We start from the raw sequence: 24,109 nt of genomic DNA, 5'->3' as shown, positions 1-24,109 counted from the left end.
CTGCCGGGAAAAAAATCAGTCCAAGTCTTTCTTGACTTGCCCTCGTAACTTCACCTATTCGTAAGTAATTATATTCATGTTGAAAAGCTGGTGAGGCGTAACGGAATACATTCTGATATTAATTTTTGTCGGCACTGTATTTCTGCACGTTGTAGGAAAAGTGTAATTATTCTTAGAAGATAAATGTTGCACGTATGAAACCTTATGCTAACAAAACCACCGACTTGAGTTATTCTTCATGTGAGCAATTACTTGTATTAATATCTGCTGCGCCTGTATTGTTATCAGGAAGGTAGCGTAGCTTCATCGTATAACTCTCATTCAGTATTGTTCGAAGGATGAACTGGTAATGTTCTCAAGAACAAGGTGAGTGCATAGTGAGAATACCGGTATATACAGTTTGGTTTGTAGTGCTACCTAAATCATATTGGGGGTAAACTTTACAATACATGCTCCAGCTGCGCATTGGTAAGTAGGGCCGCTTTAAAAGGTACAGTAGAGTAGGGTGGGGTAGTGTAGAATAAGATAGGGATAAGTAGGGACGGGTTAGCATATGGAAGTTTTGATCCATTTTCATAAAATTAATAGAGTGTAATTTCTCGTTTGTGAGTGAGTATACCAGCTAGAGCGGGCATTGTAAAGTTAACCCGTGGTGCGTGTGTCTCATATAGATAATCGTTTTGTATGACATAAGTTTGCACACTAATTATCAATCTGTATGCAATTATTAGCACGTGCACTAAGGAAATAATACTGTAGGACGTATACAGAGTATCATTTAAAGCAAAAAAAAAAAAAAAAAAAAAACTACGATATCTCGTAAAACTACATGATTTGCGTAACAGTTATGGTTTTCATAATTGTTTTATGCGTACGAAAATAAAGTACGATACTTTACCTTATGAATATTAGAGATTATATGTGCCTATCATTTCGATGTGTTGCTTGCTTGCTGAATTTTCTGTCAATTTTCATTCACAGAATTGTGTTAGTTATAGGACAAGATTAAGAAGTTTTTAGTACTTTAATAGGAATTAACTTTATAAGTAAGAACAAAGAAAAATTTAAAAATTGAAATGGAAATCCAGTAACTCGGTGTTATTTAAGGTACTGTTGTCAGGAAGGCGAGTAAGATTTCGATATTATAGGCATAAAACAGCAATTCGCATAAGGTAAAGTACATAACATTATGTAGTTATATTGTAGCATTGTAGTGTACTTCTAAAAACACGGATAGTTGTGACTGAAAGTGAGTAATGATGTTATTTATTTATTTATTTGTACATAATTCTGGGCATCAATGGCCTTAAGCCCGTCACGCTGAGAGATGACGTCCCTCGGCAAGCACTATCCGGGGAAGGGGGAACCTATATGTTTGGTACCATCATGCCATTTCTCTGGTGTGAATGAGGAAAGCCCAGGAGTAACCTCACACAGGATGACAGGCTTGAAATTTTTTTTACACCTTTTCGACTGAGTGTCTCCCCCGGGAATAGAACCTGGAATCATTTGCACTAAAGGCGGAAAGTCAGAGCTGTTAAAGTATTAGATGATCTCTATGAAGGAATGGTATTTTCATGTAATTTAAGAACACGATATTCAGTATTCCGTACGTGCATGGAATATAGTAACTGCCTTTTGTATATGATTGCAGGCTTTCCAATGCTCCTATATTTCTTGTTTTTCCTATATATATTTGCGTCTCTTCCATACTAACATTGTAAGAAATACCGGGCGAATTCGTTATTAATTTATATTCCTACAGCAACATATTTATAGACATGCGACAATAATTTTAGACACGAGTGTACATATCAGTTTCGAATATTGATGGGGAGAGGGCTCTCTCCTCTTACAATGACATACCTATCGACAAAAGAACAAATATAACACCAGAAAACATTGAAACAATGCTTGCATGTTATTCGCATAAGTAAACTGTGAATACTGAAGATTTTTTTTTTTCATTAAAATTTTCTGTCTTTCTCTGTGTAGTTTTCTTTAAATGATACTTTTATTCAGTGAGAATGCTTAGTGTTCATTTTTTAAAATTCAAATATTGTTTAATATAGTCATGCATGAGCTCATGTCATGATGATTGATGAGTGGAAATTAGGGTGAAATAAAAGGTCACTAATTGTAATTGCCAGGGAAAATAGTTTTCTTACATTGAATTTTTATTCACCGATTTTATCCCGCTGTACGCATATTTTTATAACGAAATTACGAATTCTTATTTACCACAAAATCGTGTGTCTACTCAATTCATTATCGGATGGATTATACTTCTTTGAGGATGATGGTCCAAGAGGGCCAGTGACAAGGTCTGTTATTTCTCAGAGATATGCTAATATGCCGACCACGTTTGTTATTCCTTCATCTTCATGCAGACTGGAGCGACACTACATGATGCGCGTAATATGCATCAGATTCTTCGCCAATGTTTCACATTTTATGAGGTTGCGAAATTACTGCTACTTACTTTTCTACATGTTGAAAAAAGGTATTGACATCATATTAGATAATATAAAGTTTGTGGAATTGATAAACGCTATGTCGGCTTAACAAGTATAGTTAACGTTAATACTACTACACACACTAACATTGTCTGATGAACACTTAAACAGCAGAAATCATTGGTATTAACAAGTTTGTAAACTCTGTATCACATTGTGGTTTGGTAGGTGACAAGTATGTATTATGGAATATTGTATTATAACCATCTCCGTTCTTCCATTTGCGTATCTGTTTTCGCTGCAAGGAGTTTCGAAAGCTTCGCTTGTATACATATAACAGGCAGCATTATAATTTTATACATGCTTATTATTAAATTCTTCGATAGTAGTCGTTGCGATAAAAAAGTTTGCACATAGAAACAGACGCGTCCTACATACAGAGATAGGTCTACGTTTTGGAAACAAAGTGGAACATCCGCAACAGGTACTGCAATCATACAGTGAGAAAGCGAAGCAGAGCACTCAAGTGGCAGGTGTGTGGAGAAGACTGTAGCAAACAGTGAAGTTCGCCAAGCGTAAAATGCCTCCAAAAGTCATCCTATTCTGGGAGAGGTACGTCTCAGCACTTTCTGACGTAGCATACAGCAAAGCTGAAATTGCGAAATAGTGTTTGGCGAAAGGTTTCACCATTTCCAAGAAGGGGATTACCAATGTATTTAAACGCAACAAACATGCACTCCCAGAGAAGGTAGGTTTGCGCACAGTGGCAAGAAAACAACACCCCCGTCCCAAACGGACAATGAATGTGTTTCGACAAGTAAAGCAGATGGTCACACAGGAGAATCCGCAGTCACAGATCTACTGCTAAGACAATAGAGAGCTTGGAAACAACTGTACAGAGGATACTCGCACAGGATTTACGGCTTAAAATGAAGTTAAGTCACATGTTCACACATTCACAATTTGAAGGGAGTTGAACGGCTCCTTCATACGTTTGACGGGCTTCAGGTCATAGGTGCTGGTATTGTCAGTAAACAGGTAAATACATTAGTAAAGCTACTAGTATTATTTCTTATCTTTATAGGGCCGCGGTGACTCAGTGGTAGAGCGTTCACCTCTCGTGCGTGGGGTCCCTGATTCGATCTCCGCTCAAGCCAAGCGAACTTTGCAGTGGGCAAACACCGTGTGCGTGGGTTTTCTTGGCGTTCTCCCGTTTCCTCCCACTTTCTTGAACCACCATTTCACTCATTTCTCATCATCACCGTCTCTTTAAGCTTAGCCGGCATATTCGTGAGACTTAAAACTCAAGATTTCATTTCACTTTTATTTCTTATCTTTGATGGTAACACAAGTATTTTCCATTAAAATTTGGTTTTCCAACAGTTTGTTCAGTCATTTGTTACTACTCTTGAAATAAGCATTCTGTAGAATCAACGTCAGCATTAGCGTACAAATTCTTGTCAAATTTAAGAAGCTTAATGCTCGGAGTTTCGAAGACTACGTAACGCTACTATTTCAAGTGCTGAATTCAAACTTCGTACTAGTAGAAGTTTCGATGTACAGTAAAGAGAGCTGCATAAAAAAAAAAAAAAAAAATGAAAGAAGTGCTCGGGAAATTCCCGCAATTGAACGCACAAAGCATCGCAAGTGAATACTTCAACAATAAAACGATTTATTTTACGCTGCAGGATATTTAGTTTCATTTAAGACATTTTGAAACATTTACTTCATAAAGTATCGTATGAATTATATCTTTGTTAATTTTTTCTAATTAATTTTCAGGAAAGAACAGTCTTGAAACAAGTGCTCGGGAAATTCCCGTAATTGAACGCACAATTTATCGGAAGTGAACTTCAACAGTAAATCCATTTATTTTACTGGAAAATATTTATTTCATATAAGACATATTGAAACATTTATTTTATAAAACGTAAATTATATCTTTGTTTTAAATTAATATATTTGATATTCATATTTTGCGAACGTCACTGAGGCTCCTGGGTTGACTCGGTCTACATTTGTTCGTTTGCCTGTACCCCACACACTACAGGGTACAAAATAGCGGTTATGCGCGTTACAGGGTGCAGTTTTCGGTCTTTTAAGTTGAAAATTTAAGGGGAGAAACATGAGACATTCTAAATTTGCTGTATAGATTTTCTCGACGATGCAGTGTAAAATTTCAAAGTGGCGGTCATTTTTTTTTTTTTTTTTTTTTTTCAAAACAGAAGGGAATAGAAAAATTGTTGCAAGTTGTGACAATGACAATCTTGTGTATAAATCACATTTTAACACTTCTGCTCCAAAGGCATTAAAATATTTTTTAAAAAATTAACCCGAAAACCCCATATAAGTCCAGGTGGGTTGGATTTTTTTAAAAAACGGGTTTTTTGAAACCCTCATGCATGGTTAAAACTAGATAAGATGTCCCTTAACAGAAGCCTCCTCCGATAGAATGGGGTTGGGCTGTTGCGGACAGCTGAGTAGCTCTATATTATATTATCGAATTCCAATAGTTAAGAATTGAAAATTAGGATTATCAACTACGACAAGGAAACTGTGGAGTAAACATGGAATTTCAGCTCTGCATGTGATAAAGTTACTTCTCTGTCAATTTGTTACAATTCTGTCGTTTTATCATTGCATTTATTCATCTTGGTGTGTAGAATTTCATATTTTCGGACCAAAAAAGTCAAATATGGTGCAATTTATGTGTGTGTTTATTTATTTGTTTGTTGTTTTTACAGATACGAAATCTGATATTGGAATAATTCCATTGGTAAATTAACAGTTATGTACCATTTAGCTTCTGTCTTGAACTTTTAAATATATGTTTTGGAGAACTATATTAGCCTGCTTTTAAAACCCGAAAATAGTTACCATGTTTGTATTCTTTTCAGAGTCAGCAATGGAAGGACCAAGAGAAATAGGAATTATAATGGATTACACGAAAATGGATGCTCCAGTGAAGAACCAAAGTGACGATCAAGACTGCCAACCAAAAGATTTAAGTCTCAAGTCAAAGAAGATGAAACCTATTCCACCTCCTCTCAACCTAAAGTCTAAACCAGGGGAGTCAAGCAGTGCATTAAAGGAGTTTGCAATTATAGCGACCAGTCCCAAAAGTCCTTTAATGCAGAAAAATCTTCCTTTCCGCAAGAGGTTAGTTTGCTACGGTTATTTTAAGATTTTGAATTTTAAAAATATCAAATAATCAGTGAAGTTTTCAATGTGCAACTGTACTGTGACCAATTTTGGCCTTCGCGTATTTTTGTCTTTCGTCGTAAACAGAAATCAATAGCACCGTTCTTCAAATTTAAGTTTCTAATGTAAGACTCTTAAACCTTTGTGTACCTCGAAGTTATGTACATTAATTGTATATTTCAAACTGCTTGGAGATCTTTGTCAACAACTTGCTTTCTACGACACTGGAAAACTTAATGCCTCACTTTTTTTTATGTAGGTAGTGTGCTTTCCTTTAAAATACAAATTTACTCAACTGCTATTTAAATAAACGTGTTGTGCCATTTGTCGGCAAACGAGAATACACAGTTTGTAACCTACATAATCAAGTATTTTAAGTATTATTCACAAATAGTCATTTCCTTTGTAAGTTGAGTGAATGATAAATTCTGCAAATGCTTTTGATTAGGATATGTCCTGTTCAAACACCAATGTGCATGATCCAACGAGTATAAGGACGCTTATCAATTACTCCCAGCTGAAAAAAAGAGGAATATATATATATATATATATATTTTTAGTCGACGTTAGATATTGTTTGTGACAATTCTGAGTTACATTGCGTATGTATAATAGTTGTAGGAGTCCATCGTAAATTTATTTACTATATTACATTAAACCTAAATTGAGTTTATTCACTAAATATTGTCTATTATATCTATACCAAATACGGTGTTATGTTTTGTGCCTCAAACACACGTGTCAGGCTCGAGCTATAATTGCATACTGAATTTGTGGATTATCGTACGATGTAAAAATGATGACTTGGTGAATACCCAATTGTGTTTATCCAAATAAAAACTCCTATAAACGTGAATTATAGACTTTAATACAACATGTTTCTGACTGAAAGGTCTACAACCGGAGTAGATTGTCGTTTTGGTCTGGAACCTGAATATATACATATAGCATATTTTAAACTAGGTACCAGTTCGTTATGAACGTTACTAGTGACGTCCACGGCGTTTGTGATTGTGTACGTTCTTTATATATAGTGTTCATTCTAGTAATGGTTTTAAGAGAAAGGAACGTGTTCACTCATCTTACCTCAAAAAAAAAAAAAAAAAAAAACTTAGGAAAGCAATTAGTGCAGTGAATTTTGAAGTTCAATATTATCGTTTCGATGGATTAAACTGAAGATCTACTCAAATGACCTTACTTAATAATATTTGGCTTCAATCATTCGTTAGTTTTATACTTCTTCATTAATATATATATGGTAAGTCTTAATTTTTTTTAATTTTCATTTCTTTCGTATTGCTTTTGTTTCTGTTATTTAGTTCCAATGATTAATGTTCTGGGAATGAATAACCAAATGAACCATTTAAATTCAATTTATCGATCCTAGTTAGATGTTTATTTTAATTTGAAGAACTGTGACATACCAATGTGTTAATATATGTTTGACTTATTAATACGAATCATGACATATAATGGAGTTATTTAGTGCGGATATTTGCTTAAGGGAAATTCCTTCCAAAAGTAGTTCGTCCACTTCCTGAGGGTAAACTAAAAGGTATAAAAATAAATAAATAAAAATATGTAGGTATATCAAGATTTAATTGCACTTAATTCGCTCACTGGCGAAGATGGTGAAGAATAATAGGTGGTCACTATCAAAATTAGTCCACCGTTGGTATATGATTAGTCCTACATCTTTTCTCCAAATAATTCATCTTTTTCAGACTATTTGAACTAATTAAAGTTTACGATCCTCTCTTCCCCAAATTAGTTTCCTTGTGCGATGCATAGTGCGGTCTAAATAAACATTTACTTCTTCGGATGAAGTTTGCCACATGTAGTTCCTATCTACTATTGGCTAACAAGGAAACAAGAGAGGTGGCAAGAGAGGGTGTAGTAACATCGAGCAATGCTGTCAATTCTTCGTCTTGAAATTTTTTTGGCTGTCCAGCTCGCTCTTGGTCTGCCAAGCCGAAATCACCACTTCTAAACCGTGCAAACAACTTCTGACACGTTCGCTCAGCTAGAGCATGGTCACCATACACTTCCACCAAAATACGATGACTTTCAGTCGCACTTTTCTGCATGTTAAAGTAATGCAGCAGGACACCCCGCAAAAACACTTTATCAGGCACAAATTGCGCCATGTTCACTTAACTACAAACTGGTGTTGTTGACGCTTTAATCCACTGCCCTATACTACGAACGATACGCGATGACAGGGGTTTGCAACACATGTGTGGATACACGGAACTGTGGGACGCTCCGTTCGTTGCGCCATCTCTTGTTCACCCGCACGAATTAATTCCTAGACCAAATACCTATTGTGAAAGAACGTAATGCTCCTAACGAACGTTATTATTAGAAGTACGGAAATTGATCTTTAAGTAGGTATTATTTATGAAAGTTGGATTTACACTGTAAATCCCCTTTTATAATGAAAATACACTCTAGTTAATCCTAAACATTATTGTGAGTAGTGGATAATCTCGAAGCAGATTGAATTATACAACTAATGTATAAATCCTTGAGGTACAAAGGTAGGTATACGTTTCTCATGAAAATGTACCCTATAGCTTCAACCATAATTTTCTAATGTGGTTTTGAGAGCTGAGATTTGTCATTTTACTTTGCAAAATTTATTTAAGTATTTATTCAAAAAATTATCTTTTATGAGTATTGATACGTACTTTCGCTATATATTGTTTTGTATTACAAGTTGATCGAAAAATTGAAGTTGTTTATCGACTAAGAACATAATGTGTAAATCAGGTGATTAATCTAAGATACACAGTCAGTATATATCCATAAAAAGATGCACTTGGAGAGAGTTCTTTTTGTTGATTGATTGAATCTTAATGTTCCTATATTTTGTTTTTAGTTCCCCTATCACTTGTACTTGATTAAAAAAAAAAAAAAAAACTGGTAAACTGCGGTGTTTTCAGGTTTCTTTTATTACATGACATTAGAATAAAAACGTAATCGGGGGTTCCCTGATATTTACGTTATTTTTCTAACATGTAGGGATGGGCGGTCACATTGATCCTCAGGATGCGCTTCATAATAATAAGACGAAAAAAAAAATATGATAATCATAGTACGTATTTCTCTTTAAGCACCTTAGTTAGTAAAGAACCCAAATGAAATAGGTATGTGCAAAATAACTAGGTATGTTATCATCTTGCAAACTGAAAAAAAAATGCATAGCGGGTATATATCCTTTTTAAAATTAAATATACGGAATATAATTTTTTTAATAACTTGTTTCATCATAAATTTCTCATAATGAATATCAAAGTCAACTGCACTCAGTATGACAAAGAATACTATGTGTAATATATTTTAGTAGTAAGGTGTTTGTAATCAAGACTAGTTTTTTCGATTCAAATATATTTTTCTTCTTATATACGGGGTTAACAACTAGCTGAAATGCTCGTCCTTAGGACGAGAAGAATATGTTACAGCTTGTATTTTTCAGCCTCTTAGGATATATATTTGAATCGAAATAAAAGGACAAAAACCAATTCGACCGAAGTGCTATCTTCAAAAAGACCTTTCAAACGGTGCGGCCATTATTATTTGCGAAAAATTTAATTCTCCCCGTCGTAGGAATCGCATTTCAGTCCAACTGTACAACTATTGTTACATACCCAGCACAACTCGTTAGATTTAGAAATAAATTTTAAAAGGTTCAACTGTGTCCTCACTTTCGCCATTTTATGAATACAAAATGGAAAATTAAAATATTACAGCAATGTTCCTCCTTCAGAGACAGAATTTTTCAAGAACCATGGGACACGTCTCAACTTACTTTCAGTAAAGATTTTATATATCGAGTTCCAGCTGCCTAATTTCAATATATATACTTTTGTCATAACTTTTGATGTTCCCTTAGGATATGCATTTTCATTCAAGTAATGAGATAAAACTCGCCTCCAGTCAAATGCTCATAACTCATTCCAAACGATTCATCTGTTCTCTCGTCCTGATGAACCAGTCAGCGTCGATTTTATTTATATATACTGTGCTGAGAATAACATAAAAATTGCCTTCATCCTCCTCCCCCTTTAGAAGCAGAATTTTCTCAAGCGCTGGAGCACATAGTCACTTATTTATAATAAGAAGGTTATGTATAGAATTTCATCTTCCGAATGTTATGGTCTTGTGAGATACTTTATTTATTGGAATACATTTTAAGCCCCTCTCGCTTTCCCTTCTTTTAGGATACGCATTTTAATGAAAGTGACAAGGTATAAGCTACCTCAATCCCAAGTACTAACAATCTTGAGAAATTAATTTCAGACTGTTCAGCCGTTTCCCAGAGATAATGAAACAAACATCGATTTGAATGTGGAGGAATAAATTACTGAAATTTTCCCCTTCCTCCCGTAAAAGTGGAATTTTTGAAAACTGAGACACATGCCCAACGAGAAATTTAAGTTTAATTATCCTAACTTAAGAACCTCCTAAAACACTATTTTTGACATAAATTTTGATTTCCTTCACCCCTTAGAATACGCGTTTTAATCAAAGTGGCATGATAAAAGTAGGTACTGACTATGATTATGTTCAAAATTCATTTCAAATGGTTCAGCCTGTTATATATATATACCGTTCTGTTTACGGTAAAATGGCTAATGTATTAGCGCGATACATAAAATTCTCTGAATTAAAAATTGTGAATACTAATGTTAAATGAATTTAAGCTTTTTCTGAAGTTCCTGTAGAATATGAAACGATTAAATCAGTACATTGTTAAAATTCTTGTTCCTTGACTCTAATAATAATAATAATAGTAAAATAAAATAAAATTGCATATATTCCTGTATTGAATTTAAACTTGCATTATTAAGATCGTACCATCATAAGGGTTCAGACTTACATTTGATTAATGCCTCATATGGTCAAATATATCACATTTTATTTACGTTTTAAGAAAAATAAATTCGATTTAAATTATAGATCTTTTAAAAAATATTCGATTTAAATTGCTATTTACGTCAATCAACCGTGGTAGAATCTATGCAGTTTTTCACAGTTGAGGCCTCTATGAAATCTGGTCAAAACTTCGATGTGTTAGTGCTGATTATCTCCCTCCACTGAAATGTTACAATTGCATGAATAGATCACAAGCAGAATTGCATGAAATTTTAAGCGCGACATGCCTCCTGTTTTTTTTTAAATACCGGAACACTTTAACTGCATGGATAGCCGCTTGGTTCCCGAGTTATAGGAAAATTTACGTTTTTCGTCGAAGTGACTACAGTTTCCAGCACGCCTAGTTCATTTTTGATGTTATAATATGACCGCACACAACTCTTTAACGGCACTCTCCATAATGTCTATGTTTCTGCCCCACGGAGTACAATGCTTTATGAGTCTCGTTTTTTTTTAACTTTGTTTAAGGAGTTTGACGTGGGAGACTCGAGTTCAATTCCCGCTGGAGTTCATGTGGCTCGGATCCCACGTTAAACTGTAGGTCCACGTCTCATATAGCCTCGCTGCTGAAAGGGACACTAAACTGAAAATCAAATGAAAATAGACTTTTCTTCCTTTTAAATACTTCATTCGCCATTCCTGTTTTTGTTTTATTTTCACGTTCACACTTCGTGTCATCACTAATAATACTAGATTTTCTCCCCTCTTAACGTCTATATTTGATACCGACCGCTTCATTTCAGTCACCGTATCTTTGTGTTTCTAACATCTTTTTTTATTTTATTTTCAGATTCCAATCAAGTGCAATTCTACCTTCCACCGAAATACCGTCTTCATTATGTAAGCTCTTCTTCACTATCTCTTCTAGATAGATATTAAATAACGTCGGCAAGAGATAATACCGTGACGAACTCCCCTTTCAATTGCCTCCTCCGCTGTCATTTCACGCATACTTGTTGGTTCATATAGGTTTCTTACAAGTCTTTGATTTTTCCATTTCAACTTAATCTTCTTTAAAGCTTCCATCAACAGTTCCAATTCACCCGGTCAAAAGCCTTTTCTAGATCAATAAATACAACATACACATCTTTCCTCTTTTCTATGAATCTTTCACTTTTAATAAGTCAGTTGTATCTTGTAACATTCTCTTTCCTAAACCCGAACTTTTCCTCAACTACTTCATTTGTTCTTCCATACAACCTTCTGTTCAGTATTTGAAACATAACTCTTGCAGCATGAAATATGAGACTAAATTCTGTAGTTCTCACGCCTCTCTGGGTTTGATTTCTTAACCAACAGTATCATATTCGTCTTCATGAAATCTTCGGCTGCTCTCTTGTTTCATATATTTCATTGCAGAGTTGAAACAGTTCTTACCGTTGTCTCCCATAGTCTTATGAAATGGATTGGTATATTATCTTCCCGGTTGTCTTTTCATTCGTAACTTTGGACATAGTCTTTTTCAAACTCATCCCGAAGAATATTAAATCCTTTATTGTCCTTGGATACTACAGCATCTTCGCCACACAGTATATCCCTTCTCCTCTTCGTATTCTTTCAATCTTCTTAAGACTCTACTCTGGCTACCTTTCCATTCTTATTTTCTACTGCCATTGTAATACTCCCTCGTTTACACCGAAGTTCCGTAGATGTCACCTCCTTGCATATTTCCTCATATTTTCCAATTCTTTCTAATTTTTGTGTATTTTTACATTTACTTTTGTAAAACTTTCCTTGCTGTATCTTTTTCTCTTAGTAACTCGTTATTTAACGTCCTGTATGCCTTTCTGCCCTCTTCTTCATTACCGTGTTTCCACACCTTCCTTTTACTCGGTTTCCGTATCATCTGTTCTGTAGTTTTTTTAGACTTTTATGTTCGCGGTAATCAACATATCACTTCTGCAGCCTGTCGTATATATAATTTAACATGTTCCCACCATCTGTTACTACGTGCATCGATCCTTTCCTCGTTTGAATACTTTTCTTCGAAGTTTTGTACGAAAAGATTTCTTTCTTCCTCATTTTTCAACTTTTCAGTATTCAACTTTTTGTTGCCTACTTTTCATTTGGCTACGTTTTTCAGTTAAATAATCACTTCGGACAGCACAGGGTTATGAACGATCAAAATGTCGGCCCCGTGAAGGGTCTTCGCTTTCATCAAGCTATTCTGATACCTGTCCTGAATCATAACATAATCTGTTTGATATCTTCGGCCATCTGTTGAGGATTTCCATGTATATATTCTCCTGTCATGTTGATTGAAGCACATGTTCTTCAGTTGTATATAAAATGGTCAATGCCTGTATCACTAGTAGATCCTCTTTTGTTTCCTTTCTTTCTATAAGTTGTAGTATTATAACTCTGTTATCAACAAATTCAACAAATCAATCTTTCTCTGACCGTTACTCTCCCGTCCAGTAGTCCGTACCGAGACATCTCCCTCCCTGAGATCCGAATAGGGGGATATTTTACCTCCAGAACTATGCTTTGATCTGCAAAAGACCATTGTGCGTACGTTCTCATCCTGCAATGTCCGAGCCTTTAAAGTCACCGTGACCACGCGTGGGATTAATATCAAAGTTGCCGTGCCAGTTATTATGATTTCCCTCAACTTGATTACTGGAAGAACTGGTGTCTTTTCTCAAGACACTCTTTGTCTGGCTATTCTATTTAGACCAGTTCAGTAAAAGTGGCCCTTCTGGAAATGAATTACCACTGACATAGCTCTAAATTTCACTGTAGCACTTAAAAAGAGTATGTCTTCCATGTTAAATCGAAGCTTTTAATCCAGATTGTCTACCCACTTCTGCTCCCTCTTAACGTCCAACTCTGAAACTCTTCGTGGACTAGACTCATGGTATTTTAGTAGATGTAACATTCATTGTTGCGTTGTGTTTTTTCGCTATGTAAAGCTGAGTTGGAAATGTATATTTCGTCTGTAATGTATAGTGTTTGTTTCTGTTTGCAGGGCCTACAGTTTCTCAGGCGTTCATGATGTAACAAAGCAGGCTCCTCTTGCAAAGTCAGTCATCACAGAGCAAGATGCTCAAAATTCATTGTCTTCATTAGATGAAGGGATCTCAACTCCATTGACTCCAACCGTTACCCAGAGCTCAGAGGTAGCTGCCACAAAGTCATCATCGCCGTCAGTGAAAACTTTGTCATCATCACCAGCAGAACTTACATATCATTCAGGAAACGTGTCGAGTTCTACACCGGACACTTCACGCACAATGAATTGGCCTCGACTAGGTGACTGCCAAAGTCCATCCTTTTTGAGCATGACTCCGACATGGAGTCCGAACACGTACACGTCAGTAATTTCGTACGGCCAACTGAGCCCATCACAGTTAAGCACGTCAGCATTATTAAGTCCTGCTCCATCTCAACCATCTTCGTCTCTTGAGAGTAGTCGGGAAGAGCTGAATGTGGACTACAGATCAACCTCATCTCCAAGTTGTACCGGTCAGTCACATTTCGCAACGGAATGGTCTCTTCCGTGGCCGCCGCCTGCATGGCATTGTTTTCTGCCAGGTAAAATATTGTTTATTGAATTACTTTATTGAAGTTTTAGCAAAACACAACACCTGGGAAATTTCAGTTTTGAGTTGCGCATATTTTGAGACATTTTACTGCGTCAGTGCTGTAATGCACTGCTCATGATCTGAGTAAGACGAATATTTGCATCTTTAATTGATTTATAAGCTAAAATTAAATATAAATTATAAAATTAAATTTATAAGCTATAAAATTTAATTAATGTTAAAATTCTGTGAAGTGTGAAATACGCGAAATTTTATTATTACAATTTTATATTTTCGTAGATCGATTTTATAAAAACACCTTTAGTTTTTATATGGTACTCTGCTGTTCAACACAATCTATATGAATTCATACTTTATCGGTTTTCTGAGAGAGCATAGTTGGTAAATGTCTGCCTTCCAGCTGGATGGGGTGGGCTTTTTTTTTCTCGTTCTGATGCAGCTCGGGGGTTCACCCAACTTCTAAAAAAAAACAATAAAGCATCTGAAGCATGGTATTGACTACATTCTCTTGTACGTGCTGAAGTCTAGAAAGTATTGAGTCGTACCTCATCCGCCCTTGGGCCTTCTATGGGCAAACCCAAATGTATGTGTGGGTGGGGGTAGGGATGTAGTTCTTTACCTTATCAATTGTATATTCTTCCAATTCCTGTAAGTTCGATCTGCCTGCACTAAGCGTTTATTTTCAGCCCCCTCCAACGCGGTAGTACTATCACGTGACTACAGTACAATATGCACTCACATGGATGCTTCAATCTTCATTTTTCAGTTCATTCATTTCTTTTCTTTTTTTTCTTAATACTTTCTCTCTCTCTCTCTCTCTCTCTCTCTCTCTCTCTCTCTCTCTCTCTCTCTGATAAAAAGAAAAAAGAATTTAACGAAACCGTGTTATTTTTGAATACCTGTCCGTCCGTTCGTTCGTCCCGATGTATGTACACTCGCCTAGAGGCCACACCGTTCAACGTACCCGCACCAAATTTTTAACTCTCTAGGAGAGTTCTTTTTTATTATTATTATTTTCTTCCTATACCTATAAATAATGTTAATTTAATTGACGGGTGAAAAAATGCTATATTATCGAAAACGGCTCTAACGATTTTGTTTGTACTTCATACATCAGTATTTCATTAACAGCCTTATACTGCGGTTTATGTCATCTTTCTGGGATAGATTTGCGAAAGATGGTTTATTCTTGGAAGCGAGTTCTTTCGGACAGTTTTCTTAGAAAAATTGCAGACGATTTTGGCCATGTTTCATAAATAAATATTTCATGAATAACCTGATAATATATCATAACTTATTTGTTGTGAAACAATCCAGGATGAGTAGTTTAGTCTTTGGAGTGAGAATTTTCCAGCGATTTTATCAGAAATAATTAAAAGGAGTTTTGTTCATTCATAAATAAATGCTTCAGCAATAACACTACAGTACATGGTAAGTAATTTCTATGGAAAATTACAGAAGGGACCGTTTACTCTTAATAAGTTTGTTTTCAGGCGATTTTCTCAAGAGCGACTCAGGCGATTTTGTTCATATTTCATAAGTAAACAGTTCATTAATATCTCTATAATGTTGGGTAAACTCTTTGGAGAATATCCACAAGAGATATGTTTGCTTTCAGAGCGAGTTGTCTTTTATATATATATATATATATATATATATATATAAAATAACTAATACATGGCATAAGTCATTTCTTATGAAAACATCGTCAAGGAGTGGTTTATTTTTGTAGATGAGTTTTCTTGGGCAAACCAAAGTTTTCCGTAAAAGCCTTGTTAACAAATTTGTTCGTATTTCACAAGAAAATGTTTCATTACTAATTTCAGCATAACATGATTTTTTTTTAGGAATTCGAACGAGAAAATGTAGTGCGGTGGCCCGTACCTTCTTTATTATTATTATTATTGACACTACAGTATATGTTTCCTATAGTTTCAATTATGAAAATTTATTGTACTGTAGCTTGCATCCGAAGAGAAAAAGGCCCTCTTTTTAAAGACTAGGTAATATTTACGCGTATTTATAATGTGTAAGTTGTACCTATTTTCTGTAGTAGTATAAGAGATGAACAGTGTAAATACTACCTAGCCTTCAAGAAAGCGAAACAACCGTGGCATTATAACATTTTTTTTCCCGCAGAATTCTGATCCTTCGAGTCTTTTATATTCTGGTATCAATGTCCCTCTATGTCATATCAAATATAAGAACTTTACGTTGACATTTATCTTCATAGACTTCATGAACGAATTTATTGGCAAAATACTTTTCATAATCGTTTGAGTTCTTGAACTTCGTGTTTATCGTACATCGAGCCATCGACGAAGGGGGTAGGAGCGGCTCTTAAAATTTCTTCGTTTGAAAAATATATACGTACAGTAAGTTTAGTTATATCATTAAGAATGATGAGCCAGACGTTCATTCTATTACATTTTGGCTTTGTTTAGTGTTTTGTTAGAAATTCGACAGATATCATCAGCAGGAAGGCAGCTGATTAAAATAAAACTAACTATAATCAAGTTCGTAATAATTGAATGTTTTTGTTATTTACTTGCAGGTACACGCATAAAATTCGAGTCCCAAGGTGACAGCACATGGCATTTGGCGGAAGACCTTTTACATTCAAATCAGCCCTCATTTGCTTCCCAGTTTCAAGGTGCTTTACAAGTGGAACAATTGGAACTTTTTCATAATGGTGAAATGGAGGGTTCTTCTGTACAAATTCGAATTACATTTAGTCAGGTTCATTGCTCTACAAATCTTCCTTGGGAAACAGAAATTATTGCTGAGTGTGTTGCCCACCACCCATTTCGTGTGAAAGACAAAGGTAAGATAAGAATTCGTGCATTCAGTTTTATCGTTTTAGTGTGTATTTGTAATATATTAACCCCCATATATCAGAGATACAGTGTTACGACAGTAGTTTCTTCTACCGGTATAGACGAAACAAAACACAGGTATTAATAGTTGTATTATTACTATTAATTAATTTAGCTTTTGAGTGATAGACAATACAAGCACATTAAGAAGGGGCCTAATTCTATATGTTAATACTTCGAAGGCTATGTTGTTGCATTCTCTATGGTAAGACATCATATCTGGCTTTTATTTCACGTGATTGAATTTTATCAAAACATTCCACCATTTCAGGTTTTTGCGTGCAAGTAAAGAAAGTTTAACTATTTTCTCTGGCACATACAGATATTTTCTGTAATTATTTTTGTTTAGTAATCATCAATTTAGTTAAAGCATCTTTAAAACGTTATTTTATATTTAAAGTAAGTAGCGGTTTATGACTAGATGACCCTGTGGTTCGTATATCAATATGATATTAATTCAGAGGAGCTAGTTGAAATTGGGCTGTCCAGAGAGGTATTCAGTCTATAGACAAACGACGGAACTTCAGATTTTATATGTGTTTCACGACTACTCTAATTAACTGTGTACACTGCTCTATATAAAATTCGAAAAACGTTCTTATCAAGTTTTTATATCGATCTTCGTACTTGTGTGAGAACGATTGATATTAATAAATATTTAATGTCTTTGTACTGTTGCACTTCAAGTATAATTCAAAATAATGAATGTTTGATCGTTGTTGGATTGCCTCCCAGCCTATGCTCTTAAACAGTACTCAGTTAGCGTTTACAAAAATAAAACTATCTTTTGCTTTCCCCTTCTTTCTGTCCATTTGACCAGTGAGGGTAAAATGAGAAAGTTGCCATAAAAGGGGATGAGAAGTCACCAAAGTCCTTGAGAAAGACTATTAAGGAAAACGAATATAAAAGTTTTTTAATTAGACAGGAAATATGTATACAAGAACATGAATTAAAAAGTGCACATATATATTGGTCAGAATGATGTTACTTCAGCACCGAGGCTACGTGAGACATGGAACAACAACTTAACATGTGATTCGAACCACATAAGCTTTCACGGAAATCATACCCAGTCTTCTCACAGAAAAGGCAAGTACGTCAACCATATACCGAGTGAGCTCTACACAAATGTGAATGTTATGTACATGAACAACAGATTTCAAAAAGTATTTTGTATTACACATGTCATTTAATGTTGTAAATTTATTAATCGTGTATTATTTTTTGATAGGATGGTGTGCTGTATATCCAGATCAAGTGTTCAAGCATTATAATGTCACTTGTCGTCCATTGGAACGAGGAGATATTTGTTTACCATGTACTAAATTACCAATGATGTCACCTGACTTTATTGAAAGGTTTAGAAGGTGAGTAGTAAATTAAAGAACTGAAAAGAATTGTGTTTACATTGTACTGTCTCAAATATAAAATTTGCACTATATTGTCAGTATGGGGTAAGTTTGTCATTCTCCGTTTTCACAGCCTCTATCCGCCAAGGAAGAACTTCCCATTAGGTTGCGACAAAAGTTGGTAGGTTTTGCATTCCTACAAAATGGACGAAGAATTTGGTGATGGTTTGTGGTCGGGCTGGTATGAACCGCTCAACTTCCCCGATAAATGTTCAGTGGGATGGTAGTCTGGGCTTCGTTCATTTTCATTCCTTTAAATTGCTCTGTTATGACCTTTACTTATGAACTGCCGCATTATCATACAGGAAATAAAGGTGACCACTTCCAAAATATTACAGGCTTAGATGTCTAATATTGCTCTATAACCATCGGCATTAAGGCTTCCAGGCTTTAAAACCAATAGACCAAGATCATATCACGAGAATCAGTCTCGAACTATGATTTCAGTTTCTTCGATTTTTATGCTGAAATCAGAAACAAGACACTTCGTTACGTACCACTCACTTGTGCTTGCTACACCCATCAGATCGCCACATGGAAGTGATTCGTTTCTCCGTATGATGTTTTTCCATTGTTCCAGTATTCGCTGGTGACATACTTTGTATAGATGAAGAGCGTTCTAAGTTTCAATTAATGGCTTGTGCTGCAGTTCTCCCATGGAATTCGAGTGCAGACATCTCTCGAATGGTACGTATAGTGGTGTCACATCTTAATCCCATTCGAAATTCTATGGTCATAGTGTCCAACAACACTTGCGAATGTGAGATCGCCACATGTAGGAGGCATCGTGATCCCGAATAGTATAGGCTTATCTGCTCGGGGTTGTACCTTACAAGTTCCTCACATTTCCATTGCTTCACATCACTGACAGTTGCATATGGTACGTGGATCTTTGTTAAAATCTTTGAGATAAAATGACTCAATCAGTAAGGATTGATAATCCCTGTTTTGTTCCGCTCAGCTTTGTCCGCTCATTTTGACATCTCTCACTGTTGTACATGTTTACTGAGTGCACACGGTCCTCTTAATGGATCTTGACCTCTATTGATGATTTAAGGGCATTTCTATTTATAATTTAGGGAATATCCAGTCATTAATGGCAATAGAGTGTATTTTTCTATTGGCGTAGATACGTTCTCAATTTTTTAAAATGTTTGTAAAGTCCTTCGCGTAGCATTAAGTTGGAATCTGCTGTGAGGATGAAAAGATTATAATAACTTAATTGTATTAGCTAATAAATTATATTATCAGTTTTTGTGAGCGTAGAAAGTTCATTTCCTTAAAAGCATACCCATGTTTCAGGTTTCGTTTCCCTCCAGAGGAAAGCTCAATACCTAATTTTGGGATACAGTCAACCTCATGTCGCCCGAAAACTGATAGCTTGTTATCTCCTCCGACTTCACCGACGAAGAAAGTACGAGATCCAGATAAACCTAAAAGACCAATGAATGCATTTATGCTGTTTGCTAAAAAGTATCGTTTAGAGCTAATTCAGCTCCACCCAGGAAAAGATAACAGGTGAGAGGCATTCCTTTATGGTTAGTAAATTATATATTACTAAATTTTTCTAAAACGTTTAACAGTTTGTAACTGCAGCACCAATAAATACGATAATACTTCCGAAAACCATGTTGGTGTTAATTACGAATATTATCCAAAAATAGGTTGTTTATTTTGAAATTTAAATTAATCTGTTGAATAATATGTATACTGCAAGAAAATGTGTGATATATTTTTAGATCAGAACTTATATTTGTATGTTGCCACTTGAAGCGTTATTCCAAAAGTATATTTGTTACAGATATTTAATTCATGTTTCAGGTAAAACACAGGGTGTACGGAAACAACACCAATAAACTTCGGAAAATGAATCATCACACGAAAAGGCATTGTAAAATATTAAGCATTCCGTAACTCGGAATACCGTGTGTTCCATTACGTTACATCTGAAAAATCATCTTTAATATCATGATATTAGCACCGATCAACTGAGAAAATGCCCATAATCTTAATAATATATAAATTAAATCTTGATCACCTTATACAATACTATCTTACAAGGGAAGTATCAATGAGCTCATATCAAAACGTACCTTAAAATTTCACTCAGAGGAAGGAAGTCCCACAGAAAGACCACACACAAAAAAGCAGCTGCGTTTTTGAAGTGGAAATAACCAAAATGGCAGATTGAAATGTCGTGTATCCATGTCGACAATTGCACAATACGTTCAGTACCACCCGTTGTAAACTGCCTGTTAATAATAAAAAGTGAATAGCAACAATGTGGGTACATACTATACTTAAGGGGAAGTCGTACGGTAAGGTGAACTTTGACGGCAGCCATCTAGAAATCCGCCATCTTGAATGCAGGTCAAGTTTTGTAAATAGGAATAGGGCAATATGATACATGATTTGGGGCTAGAATTTAAGCAGGAAAACAGTGGTAGCAATAATTTAAGATAGTGCATTTGGTAAATCGTTACAGGAATATTTATTGTGTGTTTCCCTGTGCACAACTCCCGAATGAATCAGCTGTCCAAAAATAAGTTGTCGCTATTAAAATGTAACTCCTACTCGATAATTTTCGTATTATCTGGTATATCTTCGCTCCTATTCAACCGATTTGAACCAAATTTTCAGAGTAGTCTTTCAGAAGTATTTAGTTGTGACCACCATAATTTCAAACAAATCATCAGAAAACATCTACATGGTGTTTAAACTATTTTGTACTTTTCCAATGAAATTTTCGTTTTGTCCGGCTTGTATCTCCGCCCCTATTCAACCAATTTGAACCAAATTTGCCGACTAATCTCCTACAAGTGTGTAACTTTGCTCAACAACATTTAGGAGAAATTGGGAAAATATAGAGGGTGTTTCCTTTATTTTTTTTTTTTTTTTTTTTACAAATTGTTGGACAGCTGCTTCATTCTGGAGTTGTGCACATGAAAACATACACAATAAATATGCCTGTAACGATTTACCAAATGCACGAATCTTAAAACTATTGCTACCATTGTTTTTCTGCTTAAAGGAGCAGTTCGAGTTAAAAACAAGTTTGGTGCAATAGAAAGAGAAACAAAAAATAAGAGACCCGTATTTTTTTATATCTTGATAGGCCGTCTCGTTCAGCTTTTACAGGCATTTGTTTTTGATGAATCGTAAATGATGACGTCATGGGTGGGATATGCGAGAAACTCAATGTGAGTCAGCAACCATTCCCTTGTACGCAGCTGATAAACCTTTAATAGTGCATTGGATTTAATAGATTGTGTTTTGGATTTGTTAGCAGTCTTGCTTTGTGTTGAATTCTTGAGGGTCGTTTTTGTTAGTTGTTTCTCCTGTAGCATTAGTATAAAAAAGAGTAGAGAGAGAGAGAGCAGTAATTACGTTTGTTGTGCGAAACAGTGTTTCTTCCAGACATGTTTTTAGGGTGGCACTGTCTCCTGGAGCTCTGAGAGATTCCCCAGGAGGAGACCAAAATAATACGTCTGTAATGTAATAAATATAATAGTACTGTCTAAAAATAATGTGCCTCTTCGAATACTAAGTGTGTGTCCCCCCCCCCCCCCGGATATTTTTCTGAAAGAAACACTAGTGTGAAGTAGAAAACACGTGTTTAGTGCAGCGCGTGCTGTGTCTGTGAAGTAAAGTAGAAATGCCTAACACCTCTGTGTTTTCAGTTGTAATTCTTGTGCAATTGAAGCTGAGGACGTAAAGTATCTTTTCTTACGTTTCTAAGTCGTGAGAAATCACCAGATCGATATAAATTATGTCCCAAGAAAATCAATGGGAAAAAAAATGTACCAAATAAAATCACTCGTGTTCCAAACATCTTGAAGAGCCTGCCTTCGAGAAGTCAAGTTTACTGAAAGAAAAGTTAATGCCAGTGGCGGATCTAGGCTGGGGCCGGGGGCCTAGTCCCCCCAGTTTTTGAGTGACAAAAATTGATTTAAGCTATTATTTAGATATTTTTGAAAGTTTTTAGTAAACATGATATACATATCATAGTCTGGGTTCTGAATCCCCCCCCCCCTGAGTTTTTACCGTCTAGATCCACTTCTGGCTAATGCCAGGAAAATTATTTACACGCAAACTGAGAAAGAATGCTGTTCCAAGTATATTATTGAAAGGCTTAAAATCCGAGCCATTGAACAAGCACCGATCTATGTCCAGTTACCAACGTACAAATATCGTACAAGACGCAATTGATGGTTGTAGTCAAGACGAGGCATTAGAGGGTAATAGAGACGATGTCACTCATGATTCTGAAGATACTGCTTTAGAAATAAGCTATACAATGTGAATTAGGGAGTGAAATATACCGGCTTGTAGAAGAAATCAGTGACGATGACTGTTCCTCAAGACATTGATCCATCGTTTAATTTCTCTGTATCATGTGACAATGATGATGAAACGGGTGATGAGAGTTGTTCCGCGGACAGCTATGAGAATAAAAGAAATTTAACCGGTGAAGTGTTTTTCGTATTCTGGCAAACTTTACAGATGTTATTTCATTCTTGCCTCATATGTTACGCTCCTGTATACCTTGAAGCACAAAATCATAGGGTCAGCGTTAAAAATTGCAACAAAACGTGAAAATGAACATACTTATGTTTGGGAATCGGAAGAATGATTAAAGAAAAGGTACTTAGGTGTTGCAGCAATCTCGTCCGCCATCTGCTTACATGATATTGGTTAAGGTGTTTTTTTGGAAACGCTGAACTTATGCTTTATAGGATACGTTTTATAATATTATAAAAACGTTTGTACAGCCCACCATCAGATATCATTCTCTACATGCAGATGATATGTGTAAGTCTTTGCAATCAGTTCTGGAAAAGGAAACCGCACATAGAACGTGCCACCGCACCTCTGACAAACGAAATGCTTGGCACTGTGTAGTATGTAAGCCTGCTCTTGCTTCTTGCCCACCTGTGACGTCATCACAAAATCTTTCTTCCTCTGTTACTCGCTAACGACTGAACGTATCGCGATCAAACAAACACCGTTCCTTTTAGAATTTTCAACTCTACAAATGGAAATAAACTGTAAAAAATGCATTTCTAAGTCGAACTGCTCCTTTAAATTCTAGCCCAAAATCATGTATCATAATTACCTAATTCCTATTTACAAAACTTGACCTGCATTCAAGATGGCTGCCATCAAGGTTCACCTTACCGTGCGACTTCCCCTTAGGTATAGTATGTACCCACATTGTTGTTATTGACTTTTTATTATTAACAGGCAGTTTACAATAGGTGGTACTGAACGTATTGTGCAATTGTCGACATGGATACGCGACATTTCAATCTGCCATTTTGGTTAATTCCAATTCAAAAACGCAGCTGCTTTTTTGTGTGTGGTCTTTCTGTGGGACCTCCTTCCTCTGAGTGAAATTTTACGGTAGGTTTCGATATGAGCTCATTGATACTTCCCTTGTTAGTATTTTTGTAATTTTTATTCTTATACAGGAGCAAGGAGCAAATTAGTACGTCCTAAAATTGTTACAAAGTTATATTTTAATATCAAAGTTCGATTCAACTTAATCATCATCAAACTTTTGGTTACATAACTCTTCAAAATAATATTGTTGCATCAAAAAGGAAAACTTTAAATTAGTAATTTTCTATTACTGTTAGAGAAATTAAGTGAGTTTTAAATGTTACGTACTTGAATATTGTGAT

At 35.5% G+C, this 24,109-nt stretch overlaps 1 protein-coding gene across 2 annotated transcripts in view; it reads left to right on the top strand.

Annotated features, from left to right (window-relative positions):
* LOC145685986 (HMG box-containing protein 1-like) overlaps nt 1-24,109 on the top strand; it is a 39,707-nt gene that overhangs the window by 3,409 nt on the left and 12,189 nt on the right. For both annotated transcript variants that reach the window (XM_081758792.1, XM_081758793.1), the window contains exons 2-6: nt 5,354-5,615; nt 13,564-14,129; nt 16,695-16,964; nt 18,248-18,383; nt 19,728-19,943. In XM_081758792.1, the coding sequence (XP_081614918.1) occupies nt 5,362-5,615; nt 13,564-14,129; nt 16,695-16,964; nt 18,248-18,383; nt 19,728-19,943 (1,442 nt within the window). In that variant the 5' untranslated portion in view covers nt 5,354-5,361. The remainder of the gene's footprint in view (nt 1-5,353; nt 5,616-13,563; nt 14,130-16,694; nt 16,965-18,247; nt 18,384-19,727; nt 19,944-24,109) is intronic.

Source organism: Thermobia domestica, chromosome 5 (genome assembly GCF_964235325.1).
Source record: "Thermobia domestica chromosome 5, izTheDome1.hap1.1, whole genome shotgun sequence".
Classification (NCBI taxonomy): domain Eukaryota; kingdom Metazoa; phylum Arthropoda; class Insecta; order Zygentoma; family Lepismatidae; genus Thermobia; species Thermobia domestica.
This window is presented reverse-complemented; position numbering and strand designations above follow the sequence as displayed.